Source organism: Neurospora hispaniola (genome assembly GCF_033458365.1).
Source record: "Neurospora hispaniola strain FGSC 10403 chromosome Unknown B0T23scaffold_8, whole genome shotgun sequence".
NCBI classification, from domain to species: domain Eukaryota; kingdom Fungi; phylum Ascomycota; class Sordariomycetes; order Sordariales; family Sordariaceae; genus Neurospora; species Neurospora hispaniola.
The window spans coordinates 800,068-812,736 of record NW_026944413.1 but is presented as its reverse complement, the minus strand read 5'-3'; the positions used below and the strand labels follow the sequence as shown (position 1 = coordinate 812,736).

At 51.3% G+C, this 12,669-nt stretch overlaps 5 protein-coding genes across 5 annotated transcripts; 2 read left to right on the top strand and 3 right to left on the bottom strand.

Annotated features, from left to right (window-relative positions):
• The first annotated feature begins 821 nt into the window (after positions 1–821).
• B0T23DRAFT_387899 (uncharacterized protein) lies at positions 822–1,951 on the top strand. Its single transcript, XM_062837713.1, has one exon. The coding sequence runs from the start codon at positions 1,069–1,071 to the stop codon at positions 1,861–1,863; it is 795 nt and encodes a 264-aa protein (XP_062689115.1). The 5' UTR covers positions 822–1,068; the 3' UTR covers positions 1,864–1,951.
• Positions 1,952–2,158: 207 nt separating this feature from the next.
• Positions 2,159–3,527, bottom strand: B0T23DRAFT_324376 (uncharacterized protein; the record flags this gene model as incomplete). The annotated part of the gene is made up of 5 exons (XM_062835418.1): positions 2,159–2,196; positions 2,283–2,686; positions 2,782–2,984; positions 3,045–3,059; positions 3,087–3,527. 5 exons carry the CDS (start codon positions 3,525–3,527, stop codon positions 2,159–2,161), a joined length of 1,101 nt encoding a protein of 366 aa, XP_062689114.1.
• Positions 3,528–4,251: 724 nt separating this feature from the next.
• B0T23DRAFT_387896 (uncharacterized protein) lies at positions 4,252–6,127 on the bottom strand. Its single transcript, XM_062837712.1, has one exon. The coding sequence runs from the start codon at positions 6,046–6,048 to the stop codon at positions 4,669–4,671; it is 1,380 nt and encodes a 459-aa protein (XP_062689113.1). The 5' UTR covers positions 6,049–6,127; the 3' UTR covers positions 4,252–4,668.
• Positions 6,128–8,196: 2,069 nt separating this feature from the next.
• Positions 8,197–8,572, bottom strand: B0T23DRAFT_431954 (uncharacterized protein; the record flags this gene model as incomplete). Its single annotated transcript, XM_062840348.1, has 2 exons — positions 8,197–8,457; positions 8,525–8,572. The coding sequence occupies 2 exons, from the start codon at positions 8,570–8,572 to the stop codon at positions 8,197–8,199; spliced, it is 309 nt and encodes a 102-aa protein (XP_062689112.1).
• A 1,236-nt stretch (positions 8,573–9,808) lies between these two features.
• Positions 9,809–12,519, top strand: B0T23DRAFT_228363 (glycoside hydrolase superfamily). Its single transcript, XM_062833837.1, has 7 exons — positions 9,809–10,160; positions 10,230–10,703; positions 10,769–10,885; positions 10,943–11,132; positions 11,191–11,631; positions 11,692–11,945; positions 12,063–12,519. Exons 1-7 carry the CDS (start codon positions 10,008–10,010, stop codon positions 12,444–12,446), a joined length of 2,013 nt encoding a protein of 670 aa, XP_062689111.1. The 5' UTR covers positions 9,809–10,007; the 3' UTR covers positions 12,447–12,519.
• The last annotated feature ends 150 nt before the right edge of the window (positions 12,520–12,669 follow it).

The window sequence follows — 12,669 nt, the reverse complement described above, 5'->3', positions numbered from 1 at the left end:
ATATCTTGAGATCCACGATGGAAAGGAAGAGTGATTGTGGGAGGAAGAAACACAATTTGGTACCCGGTGCCATTGGTGGGAGGGCAGTGAACTATCAGCATCGATGTATTCATTACTTAGTGATGCCAAATCTACTTAATCAACTTCTCTTTCATGAATTGCTTCATTACGGCCACCCCCACCTTCCTTGCATGTCCCATCATGCAAACAGCAAAGTCCGGTTACGAAGGAAGGAATCAGTATCTACATGGAAGGAGCCCTCGGTATTGGAAAGAAGCCACCACCAGCCAAAGAAGGACCCTTTGACTGAAGGAAGGAGTTCACCGCCAGCCGAAAGATGGTTCCTTGGTTAGGCAAGAACAGAGAAAGACATGTTCAGGATCTGGGCCTTTGCTTGCCTTTAGCTTGAGGCCGTTTCTTTTCCTCTCTGGAATCCAGCATTTGTCCAGATCTTTGAAGCTCTCCAACTTTTTTCCTTCACAATCACCCTTGGGGTTTATCCATTCCTTGATCCCCCACCACCGGCCATATGTATCAGCACCATCACTTCTGCAGTATGCGGCCCGGACTGCGTCAACATGAGGTACATACATCTACTTTATTACAGGACTTTCGTTGCTGGTGTTCACGTAAGATCAATCTCAGAATCAGATAATGATGAGTCTCTTAATTGGCCATGAACATTGTGGTCCTAATTTACCATTGGCTTTCGTTTACGATAAGAATGGTCCCAAATCCATGGACACTTGGTCTGTGCTTACCTTGGATAAATGGATCGTCTCAGCCCACGGTACACCATTTGGTTCCTCATCTTCGTACATCCTCTTACTCCAGTTTCTCAACCACCCTTCGCACTCCATCCGGAAGCAACAGACACAGCATAATGGCATCCGCTTCGGGAGACCAAGTCCGAGTGGTCTCCAGCTCCGCTTCCACCAACAACGAAGAGTGGACAGAACTGGAATACACACAGAGAATGGGACGCATGGATGATACCCCAGTCATCAGAATGCCTCCCCGGATAAAGCTCCAGAGCACTACCCAAGCTTCACCGGTCACAAAGTCCTCATGATGCGGCAGTTTCTCAAAGACAACAACGCCAACCTCGGCCAGCTCTTGACGACACTTGGAACAGACGAACATCAGTCCATTGACATGTTCATAGCGAGGGCGTATAACGCTACCATTTCGGACCAGCAGCGCAAAATCATGAGCAAGCATCAGAACATTCCGTTCACCTTTTGCTATATCAAAGGTGAATGCGGTCCTGCTTGCAAGTTTCGAGTGCGTATTAACGGCGACGCTGGCCTTGGAGTCGTCACAGGCTGTGTTTCTCACGACGTCGTCAAGACCTGGTTGAACGAGGACCCCAACTCTGGCTACCCCAGTATGTTGAGAGAGTCGCGAGTCGTACTGAACTACGGCCCCCATCCCACATGGAGACAACGCCATAGTTTTGATGAGTGTGTCCAGTACGTCCAGGAATGTGTACTTGATGCCATGGACGAGGCCGCTGGATTGTTGGACGCGTTTATAGCTTGTGTTCCATCACGCCCACCCCACACACACTACGACGAAAAGTTCCTAGTTCTGGACGTCCAGTACAAGATCCTGCACTGCTTACTCACACATGAAAATCCATACAAACAAGCAATCAAATCAAAAAGGGAAATGTGGAAAGACTTGGAAGACTGTTTCATGGAGGTCTTTAAGCGGTTTGACAAGGACGACCTTCATCGACTCAAGACCGAAGACGATGGCATCTGGTGTGAAATGTTCGACCTTGTCTGCCACTTGGCTAATGAGGAACACATCTTGCCGAGACTAGGCGAGGCGAGACAGGCTATTGCTGAAGCATCCTGACCAGACGAGGAGACTTGCGAGATGGATCATAAGGGTGGAACGGACTGCCTGATGGTTCCTATGAACAGGGTCAAGGAAAAAAACGGGGGGGGGGGGGGGTTGATGCAGTATTGTTACTTGCTATGGGCTACTGAGGAGTACACCGTGGCCAGCAACGCCCGGTTACAATGTCATCATACATATACTTGCAAATCTGACTTTAACAAAAACAGTCACAACATATAGTTTCTACCACAAGCGCATCCAACTCAAAGATCCAAAGTCTAACCAACACCACGTACAAGCAGCGCATTCTTTACATCGGCATATCCATACCAGGAAGCTTTGTAAGCCCTATATCAAAAAGCAAGACACGTTAGCAACCACAGTCCAACCCATTCAAGTTCACACAAAGTTCACGGCGAAAAGTAGGTACTCACAGCCATCATATTCCTCCTTAGCCAACTGCTTGACCGCGCACTTCCTCGCATCCTCAATCTTCTGCGTCTTGAGGGAAGCACACCTAGCGCCCATGCACCCGGCCGTATCCATGGCCTTTTGCAGGGAATCGCCCTTCCAGCCAAACACGTAATCGGCGTGCTGGCCTAGCCCCGTCGCGTCGCCCGTGCTGAGCACAAACGGCTGCGACCCGTCGGCCGGCCACTCGGCCTTGTTGTTGAACTTGGCCGTGTCCCACACAACCTCATACATGAGCTGGGGAATCCGCACCGGGTGCGTGGACGGGCAGGAGCCGCCCAGTGATAAGAAAGTGGCGGGCCCAGAGGTTGGGTAAGCTACGTGGTCTCGGTGATTAGGGGAGTCGAGGTTTTTACCGTCCCAGCAGCTGTTTTTGGGGGGGCATGGGTGTCAGTATCTTGTAGGTAAGTATCTATCTAATGAATGCAAGGGAAGTTCATGTCGGGGAAAAAAAAAACTCACGTTGGGAAGTGGATGTTGGATCGGATCCCGCCCGGGCAGGGCTTGCTGGGAAGAGCCTCCGAGTCCACTCGGTCATCCTGGCACGGAGCGCCGACGTCGCCGCCAAAGTTGGGGCCGGTGTAGCAACGGTAGCAGTTTTGTCTCTTCAACTTGGTGTCAGGTCTCGACCGCATGTTCGGGTCGCCGACGAGCATACGGAATCCCTGTTTCGTCGTGAACATCAGCCGGCCGGCCGAATTAGTCATATTTACCTACCTAGGTACTGCCGGATACAACGACTAAAAACGGGAGGTCATCACACTCACAGGCTTAAACGCCGTGATCTTTCCCGGATCAGCCGAGACATAATAAACCAACACCCCGCCATTGATCTGCGTGCTGAACTGGTCGTTGAACTGCAACGCCGCACCGCCCTGCGGCACCCGCTTGTAGGTCCCGTTGCGAGCCTTGAAATACAGGTTCGCTGTCCAGTAGTTGGAGAAGTCCTCGGAGAACTGGCAAGTGGTGCAGCTGGCAAGCTCGGAAATGTCCGTGTGAGGCATCGACACGTTGAAGCCGTTCCCGCCCACGATCTGGTGCACATGGGGAGAGGGGATCTGGCCCGGGTTGACGAGCGGATCGACCCGGTCAATGACTACCTGGGCACAGCCGAATCGTAACATGGTGACGCGGTTACCGCCGCCGCCGCCAAATTGGGGCAAAGCTTCGGTGCCCGCGATGAGAGCGAAGAGGGCGGACCAGAACATTGTGGAGAAAAGGTCGATGATCTGTGAAGAGCTAGGGGGGTTGCTTCTTGGTGGAGTGGCTGTTCGAAGGTGGCCTAAAAGCCAAGGAGGATGAGAAACTCGGATGTCCGTTGAGTTCAACAAAATAGGGGCAACGGTTGAGAAGATAGAGTCACCGTCACCTGGAACCATGAGGTTGGGTTTATAAGTCTTGGATGTTGCACGGCATCTAGACCTAGAAGCCATGATGGCCCGTCCACGGTTTACCCTGCCGTGGCTTGCACAACTGCCGTTCATATTCCACAAACTAGAAATGCCGATTGTCATCGAGGCTCCATTTGATATATTGTTCGATATTAACATGTCACCCTTTGACGTTTGGTCGACTTGTGCAGCCTATGGGAGACGTTGAGTAGCATTTGGCGGACATGCCAAATCCGGGGAACAGATGTAGGTGCCGTTGTGGAACCAAATGTGTGGCCTGGATAATTTGGGAATGAAGTGGACGACAAGGCCCAATCTATCGGTAGATCGCTTCTCCCAGATAAAATACACCCGTAGAGGTTGGGGTTGTTGGCGGCAAATTCCTGATAGGATGATAACAGGGAAACGAGACAGACATCAGGCGGTCCATTCCCAACTCGAGAACGTCACCAGGCAACCTCATGTAAAAGAGAGAAAATTCATCACTAAATGAGGCTCTTAAAGCTACAGATCCTAAAGGGAGGGTACTAAAGAAAACCCTGCCCTCTGAAACCTTGTCTGTAAGAAACGAGCGCTCGACCTGTTTGCTCTTGTTTTGTACACGGGGTATCTCCAACATAGTCGGTCACTTGCTCCGTATAATAGAGGTAGCAAAGTGAACCTGAAACCAACAACAATGCAAACCTTGTCCGGAACCTGGTACGGATGGGAGTGATACTGACTGACCACTTCGTAAAACTAAACAAACGGAAGCTGCTGAGAGCAACAAAAAGCAACAGAGATTTACTCGGAAGTTGTAAGTGGTATTGCTTGGAAGCGCAGTACCATCGATGTTGCATTTAGTATGCACCCACTCACTGGGCCGGTGATATGTGAAAGAACTGCACCTCGCAGCAATGACCCCAATGAGAGCCGCGACAAGGCCTCAGATAGACGTATGTCCCTCTTTGTCCAGTGCTTAATTCTGCTCCCTCCAAACGTGATCAAGCCAGCGTCCAATCTCGCGGTCAACATTCAAAGACCCCTCAGGTTCGTCGCGGCTGAGCTTGGTCTTCACCACATTTTTCTTCAGCTCATTAGCGACAAAGTCACCGAGCCCTGTACCGATAGGGTTTTTGCTGTTCCGAGAGGTGATGACCTTGTCATTCTCGTTCTCGCCATCGATGTCCATGGCATCCGACATGACGGTGTCCTCGCGGTCAAGACGACCCAGACTAACCCATCCCCCGTCCACAATGACTTCCTTGTACCATCGCGCGGTCAACTCCCAGCCGACTTGCATGGCTCTTAAGACAGGCCAGGCGAGACCGTCCGTTTGGGATGTAGAAGGTCGAAGCTGCAGCTTGTGATAGGCGGGAGTACTAGTCTCGTGGCCCACGATTTGAGTAGGATCTAAGTGAGGCAGTCTCGCAGTGACTTGAGTTGATCGTGAGTTCTTCTTTCCGAGCTGTAGCGGCGTTACCTCAAATCGGACAATGTCAGGAACGAAGTATCGCTTGGCTCGCTCCAGCTGCGCGGGAGAAACGAGATGAAGTGAGTCTGAGGGAATAGGAAGTGCGAAGTGACCGAGGCGAGATTGGTCGGGGGGTTGACGCTGCTCGAAGCACTGCTTCCAGATGATCTTGAGATCGGCGGCGGAAAACAGGTCGCCTACTTTGCGTTTCTGGATAGAGCGAGTTGATGCTGGGTCGGACTTGGGGTCACGTTTGTTCTCGGGCCTGGATTTGTTGGAAAGCAGTGAATCAAATGTCGAGGGTAGAGTAGGGCGATGAACGCTCTGCTGTGGCTCCTGATATACGGATTTGTCGCCTCCTGAGGTTTTCCTTTTGCTCGGGAAGGAAAATGGAGAAAAAAGACTTGGCTCCTTCTTAGTGGTCAAGGTACTGGTGACTTGATGGGCGGAACTGCTAGATTTATTGTCTGTATTGAGGGGAACAGGAGGCTTGGAAGGCATGCCAGTGCCAGACGTCAATGGAGCAGCAGCCTTAGAGAGAGTAGCAGCCTTCGCTAGAGCAGCCTCCTTCATAGAAGCAGCAGTCTTCGGGGAAATCGGTTTTGATGAAGTGTTAGGCTTCGACGGATCGCTAACGGGCTTCTTTGAAGCAGCCTTTGGTTGGGTGGTTGATGCCTCAATTGGAATATTGGTGGTCGATATGTATCGAGGCTTGAGGACGTTTTCCCCGGTCTGGGAAGAATTGGGTTTGGCCATCAAGGGCGGTAAAATTGGCTTTCCTCTAGCTTGGAAGTACATGCCAGAAGCTATACGTGAGGCTGAGATTGGTTTTGGACGTCTGTGAAAGGCGTCCGGAAACTCTGACTGTCCATCCTGATTTTCCATTTGTCGTATTGTCGGCACTGGGTGAGGAAGAGGTTCCGGCTCGGGTTCAGCGTAGTCCTCGAAGAACTCAGGACCTGGACCATCGCTGACAAAAAGTGAATCTTCATCGTCATCATCATGGGGTGACCTACTCCGACCAGGCCTGGCCCTGGGGCTTGGAAGGGCAGACCGATTGGTGATTTCTCCTAATGCTTCGGAAGATGCTTCTTTACCACGTTGATCTCTATATCGAGACGCATCATGCTGGTGGTAAGTCCAATCAGGAGCAGAAAAGTTTCGTCCACTGTGATTCCATGAGCGACTCGCTGCAGGACCTCTGGGAGGGGATGCTTGCTGAGAGTTAGATCTGCGTCGAGTTCTGGATCGAGATCCACCACCTGCAGGGCGAGACGAGTCACGGCTGCTGCTGTTCTGGCGTTCCCTTGGTCTGTAGGAATCCATTCGCTTCTGGAACCCCATCGCTGATCGGATGGAAGGCAAGGCTATGTGCTCCGGGAGAAAAGGGAAGCAGAACCTTGGTCTGTTCTGTGTAGATGGAAGCAAAAGCTGATGTCGCGACGTGAGCCGTCGTAGCACAGCGCGATCAAGGAGCGCAAAAACTGAAAGGGGCCGGGGTTCGTGATGACTGCACTTCGCACGTGTTTTTGTGCTCTTGAAAGGCGAAGTTGCTCTGTTGACGTTGAGGTCAAAAGCGACAAGTTCAACTGGTGAAGTTGATGCTTGATGTGGGTAGGCCTATAGACACTAGTCTAGTAGGTTGAGGATATGACGAGAAATGAGACAGAGATACCTTGCTTTGACTTGATATACTCCGAGAGCATGGTGGTGTTGTGGTCGTAGGAGAAGAGAACCTTGGTGGGGGAAAACCGCCGACTCATATTGTTTTTATAATCGAGATTCGCGTTGTCCGGCCAGCGTGATTTTGCAATCGGAAAGAGTGAAGGGTCGCGCCATTAGGTGCTGCTTGTCGCCTCGTTTATATTTTCATCCGATGTCGGTCTAGGGCCTGCGAAGCGTCATGTGTTTCGTAGCCTGCCTGTTGAGAAATTCTGATTCTCCATTATTCTTTGGCGCGACATTCAGTGTCGAAAGGTCTCTCGAAAGGGGAAGATGACGAGTAGAGGGTAAGCTGGATTAATACACTCGAGCAAAGGCAAATGTGTGTCTGTGTCTTCTTTGAAGTCAACAACTCGACGGTCCTACCTAATTTCCATTGAACTTGTTGGCAACAGGTACCATTGAAACTTCTGAGCAACTGTTTAGCTCCATGAGAGTGAAGTGTTGAGCTAATTCATAGAAAGCAATGAGAATGTGACGAGACAATGAACTCATGGGTTCTAAAGAACGAAGCAGGTGACAACTCGGCTCTGACACAAGGTCCTTGATGCCATTGGAGTGACGGTTGCTCAGAGATCGTCAAGCCGATGGATCGTCTCTTTTCCCTGGTTAGGTGGTGTACCATGAAATCTATTCGTGTTGAGAAAAGCTCGTGGCGTTGAGCATGCGGATCTACTTCGAGTGGCCAATGTGCGCATCTGAAGAACTACGAAGACAGTCCGAGACATTGATCTTGATGACTTGTAGATTTTTGGACAACGGCATGACCGCTGTTTCTTCCACCAAACTGACGGTGTTATAAACCTAACCAGGCGTGCCGCAAGGCAACTCCGTGAAACCACGCCAATGCTCCAACACCCGGACAAAAATGGGGTGTATAATGTTGTCGGTTTTGTGTATCGTATTCATGAACCATAGTCCGATGTGGCGAAATTACCCAAACTAGTGCCGCAGCAGTGTGCTTCATCGCAACTCGCATCCCATGGATTGCATCACCATCTCAATCAAATATGCCAAGGGCGTATATCATAAACCACTCCTCTCCGTCGCGGCTTGCATATTGCGGTTGCGTTGGAGCCGCCTTTCGTAGGTGTAGTCGGCCGTGGATGATGTAGGTAGCATCGGGCCCAAGTGGATCTTTCGAGGTCCATCATTCTCGCCTGTTGCGTATGTTTTGTCCGTCTTTCTAAATCCTGAACCATGATCCCAACTCTCTCTCGGTCCATCAGTATCTCAAACATCATGATAGTATGTGCCGACCGGATGAATGGGAGGCGTCAGGTTCGCAGGGGTCTGGTACGACAGACAGGATCACGGTCGCTTCTTGGGAGGTAAAGGCTGGTTATCGATGTCGGTTGGCGTTCCCCGCGCCTGGTTGCGCATTTCTTCGATAAAGAATTTGACGAAGCTCTGAACTTGTGGCTTCTGTAGATTGGGATCCTCGGTAGCCTCGCCTTCGCGCAGTGGTTCGTTGGGATCACGACCGTGACGGAACTCTTCGACGGTGCGGTGGATCTTGCGGACGCCATGGTGGAACTGGGGCATTTGAAGAATTCGAGCGACGAGGGCGTCCTAAAGCAGTGATAGAGAGCATGTTTTAGTATTCCGACGATGGAATGGCGACAGGTGGAAAACAAACCTCGACCTTGAACCACATCATGGTGACGATTTTGGCGATCAAACTCATATTGATGGACTCGTTCAAATGTCGTATTAGGAGCTAACGGATAGTAATCACATCCAGATGTCCTCTTCCTTCCCTCAGACAGCAGCGGCGTGTGGTGGTGCGGATGGTGAAGAGTGTCCAGCTGCGATTTTGAAGTGAACGGGAAAGCCGTCGAAGTTTCGAGCCGAAGTTCACTGGCGTTTAGAGGTCAGTACAGGCACCTCTACGGATGGACGGGGACGCCACCTGCAGCGGACTGTCAGATCTGCAGATCTACTCAGGCCCACTGTTTGAATGCGGGGTCTCGGGTAGGGACTTGAGCTGATCACACTGTCTTTTTAGCCTCCCTGCCGCTTGTTGGTGTTGGGCAACTCTAGAGTACACTAGGTACCTCTACAGGCACCCTTATCTCTCAAGAGACACACCTCACATTGCTGCCCTGGACACTTCATCACTCGCACTTTGACCTCCCTGTCCCTACTCAGTATTCCGATGGTGAATGGCACTTGATCCAGGACGTGCTGCCAGTGAAAAGCACATGGCAAGCGTAATTTTGTTACATCATTTTTTTGCTGTGGAGTCTTTTTCCAATTCAAAGTAGCCGTCGATTAATGCGATGAGAATCGAAAGCTTACCAGTTGTCAAAAACATCTGGATGGCTTTCCTTCATCGCGGGAAATGGATGGGCCTGGCTGTTGGCAAAGAGCAGGCTATGTCTTCGCAGGAGAAGTGGTCGAAAAGACCGGGTAGGCGGGAACAGATATACCTACCTGAATCCCCGTATTCCATCTGTCCTGTTGACTCTGTTCATTCTGACGACCACTCCATATCCAGCCACGGCCCAAAACCTTATCCGTTCATCTGTCCTATATTGCAGACCGCGAATGACAGAACTTTGTCGTTTCCGAGTATGTTAGTTGAGCGTCCACAGCTCCCATTGGGGCGCATATTGACACCGCAACCCATCACCGCGTGTCGCTCTCGGCTAAGTAGTGTATATTATCCGGTAGCGGTACCTGCGGACCGTGCCCATTGCAACCTTGAATCGACGAGGTAGTGATCAGTTTTACGTACAACCGGCCTTTATCCACGAATAGTCTCCTCGCGCTTGTACTTTACAGGAAGTTGGAGAGCCCAAGAACCCGGGGAAGGGCGGGGAAGAGCCATAAGCGACCATCTCCAACATCATCATCGAGCATCTTGTTGCCATGTTCTGTTCAACTGGTGCATGTGACTGTTGCGGCGCGTTCGTCATAGCACCGCAATACGGACGCGGCCAAGGCCATCGTCTGGACCACAGGATGATCAGAAATGGATATGCCCAGACGTGCGGTACCGGCAGTTCAAGAATGAGACCAGCTCTGACCCGATGCCTTCGAGTATATACATCACGGACGAGCCTAGATGAAAGACCAATGTTGTCGGAAGCTGTCGTGTTTCTCGAGCCGTCGTCAGCATGGTGCATTTTCACCTAAACCCTAGCCTGTGGGCAGTTCTCCTGACTTTCACTTCCCTACAACCATGTTCTGCCGACAAGCGCGTTGATCTCATTGTCCGGCCCGATGGCGGAAATGTTTCCTCGCCGATTATGTATGGACTCATGCACGAGGTACTTTTTGCCCTCATTTGCCTCTTGACCAAGCGGGTGTAAAGATAGTCTCGCTCACAAACACTACAGGACATCAATAACTCCGGCGATGGCGGCATCTACGCCGAGCTCATCCGTAACCGCGCTTTTCAGTCCGGCGATGAGTCCCGTTACCCAGTCACTCTCGACGGCTGGTCGGCCGTCAACGGTGCCAAACTCAGCCTGAAGAAGCTTTCTCAGCCGCTCTCTGCGGCTCTTCCTTACTCCATGAACGTAGCGGTTCCATCATCTTCGAACAAGACAGTTGGCTTTGCCAATGCCGGGTACTGGGGAATGGATGTCAAAGTCCAAAAGTACACTGGGTCGTTCTACGTCAAGGGCGCTTACCAGGGAAAATTCTTTACAGCTTCGCTCCAAAGTGCTTTGACTGGCGAAGTGTTTGGAACCACGAACGTACCTGTCAAGAAGGCTGGCAATGATTGGGTAAAATTCGACTTCAACTTGGTTCCTGAAAAGGCGGCACCAAACAGCAACAACACGTTTGCAATTACTTTTGACGCTGCAGTAAGCTACCGCGACATCATGATCGTTATATAGGGGACCAGAAGACGCTGATAAACACAATGCAGGGCGTCCGTGGTGGTTCACTAGACTTTAACCTCATCAGTCTGTTCCCGCCGACATACAATAACAGGCCAAATGGGCTGAGGGTCGATATCATGGAGGCTTTGGCCGCACTCAAGCCGGTAAGGTGTTGTTCAATACCCACTTCTACCTCGAAGAGGATCTAACATCGAAGACAGAAATTCCTTCGCTTCCCTGGCGGTAACATGCTCGAGGGCAACACCCTCCCAACTTGGTGGAAGTGGAACGAAACGATCGGGGATCTCAAGAACCGTCCCGGCCGAGCTGGCGTCTGGGGATACCCTCTGAGTGCTGGACTGGGTTTGGTTGAATACATGCAATGGTGCGAGGACCTCAACTTGGAGCCAAGTCAGTTTTTACCCTCCTCCATTCTCAAGCACTGCAAATCCCTAACAATCTAGTCCAGTTCTCGCCGTTTGGAGTGGCCTTGCTCTCGACGGGGGCGAGCTCCCTGAATCTCGCATTGACGAGGCCGTCCAAAGCGCACTCGATGAGCTCGAATTCCTCACCGGCGACGCTTCCACACATTGGGGTGGCATTCGCGCCTCCATTCTCGGCCACACGCGTCCCTGGAAGATCCGATACGTGGAGATTGGTAACGAGGATTGGCTGGGCGGCGGCTCTACAGGCTTCGAGAATTACAAGAAATATCGGTTCCCTGCTTTTTTCAAGGCATTCCAGGAAAAGTACCCAGAGATCCAGCTCATCGCCTCGCCGTCAGTCTTCGATGGCATGACTATTCCCAAGCCGGCTGGTGGAGATTATCACCCGTACTTGACACCAGATAACATGGTGTTGAGTTTCAACAAGTTTGATAGTCTGACGAGGGATAACTTGACCTTGATTGGTATGTCCACTACATGTTGGAACCCTAGGACATTAGACGTGATACTGACTTTTTATCCAGGCGAGGCAGCATCAACACACCCCAACGGCGGTATCGGCTGGGAAGGTAACCTTATGCCTTTCCCTTGGTGGGGAGGCAGTGTCGGCGAAGCCATCTTTTTGCTCGGACTGGAGCGCAATGGTGATAAAGTCATCGGCGCCACTTACGCCCCGGGTCTTCGCAACCTCAACCGCTGGCAGTGGGCCATGACACAGATTCAGCATGCTGCTGACCCATCCTTGACCACGCTGTCAACCAGCTACCATGTTTGGAAGGTATGTCCATCAACTCTTTTGTTTTTTTTTTTTTTTTTTTTTTTTTTTTTTTTTTGGGGGGGGGGGGGGGGGTTCGCTCCCATACAGATAGATGACTGACAATGATCTTCATATCAGCTGCTGGGCACCACTGCCATAACCAAGACGCTTTCCGTCACCGCCGCGACCGGTGGCATCGGACCGCTCTACTACGTCGCTGGAGAGACGGAAAGGGGAAGCAGCGTGTTCAAGGCCGCTGTCTACAACTCTACCGAGCCAGTTGCAGTCTCTGTCCAGTTCGCGGGACTTGGTGGAAAAGTAAAGCAGCCGCATAAGAAAACAGCGACCGCTACATTGACGGTCCTGACGGGTCCGACCAATCCGTACGAGTACAACGATCCGTGGAAGCATAACAACGTGGTGGAGGAGACCAAGACCAAGTTGAAGGCGAAGGAGGGAGGGACCTTTTCTTTCACTCTCCCACAACTGAGTGTTGCTGTTCTGGAGACGGATAGTGATTGAGACAGGTAGAGAGTGCAGTGGCATACCTAGATCAGTTCGTTTACCGACGCGAATGTAGATACCGACGTAGGTACTTTTACACAAGCGCTGCTCAGAAACCCCAGTATGGTAGGCGCTTCGGCCCGTGACAGACTCCTTTGAGAGCCTCATGCAGTCAATCGCAAAGGTACATCTTCATGTCCTAGTTCGGCACATGGATTCCAACGTGGTCGACTTCTGCATT

What these genes read in the sequence shown, in the direction of transcription:
- B0T23DRAFT_387899 (XM_062837713.1), top strand. Translation starts at nt 1,069, where the DNA reads ATGATGCGGCAGTTTCTCAAAGACAACAACGCCAACCTCGGCCAGCTC.
- B0T23DRAFT_387896 (XM_062837712.1), bottom strand. Translation starts at nt 6,048, where the DNA reads ATGGAAAATCAGGATGGACAGTCAGAGTTTCCGGACGCCTTTCACAGA.
- B0T23DRAFT_228363 (XM_062833837.1), top strand. Translation starts at nt 10,008, where the DNA reads ATGGTGCATTTTCACCTAAACCCTAGCCTGTGGGCAGTTCTCCTGACT. An exon ending in TGTATGGACTCATGCACGAG is followed by an intron (nt 10,161 to 10,229) that starts GTACTTTTTGCC and finishes CAAACACTACAG; the next exon opens with GACATCAATAACTCCGGCGA. An exon ending in GGACCTCAACTTGGAGCCAA is followed by an intron (nt 11,133 to 11,190) that starts GTCAGTTTTTAC and finishes AATCTAGTCCAG; the next exon opens with TTCTCGCCGTTTGGAGTGGC.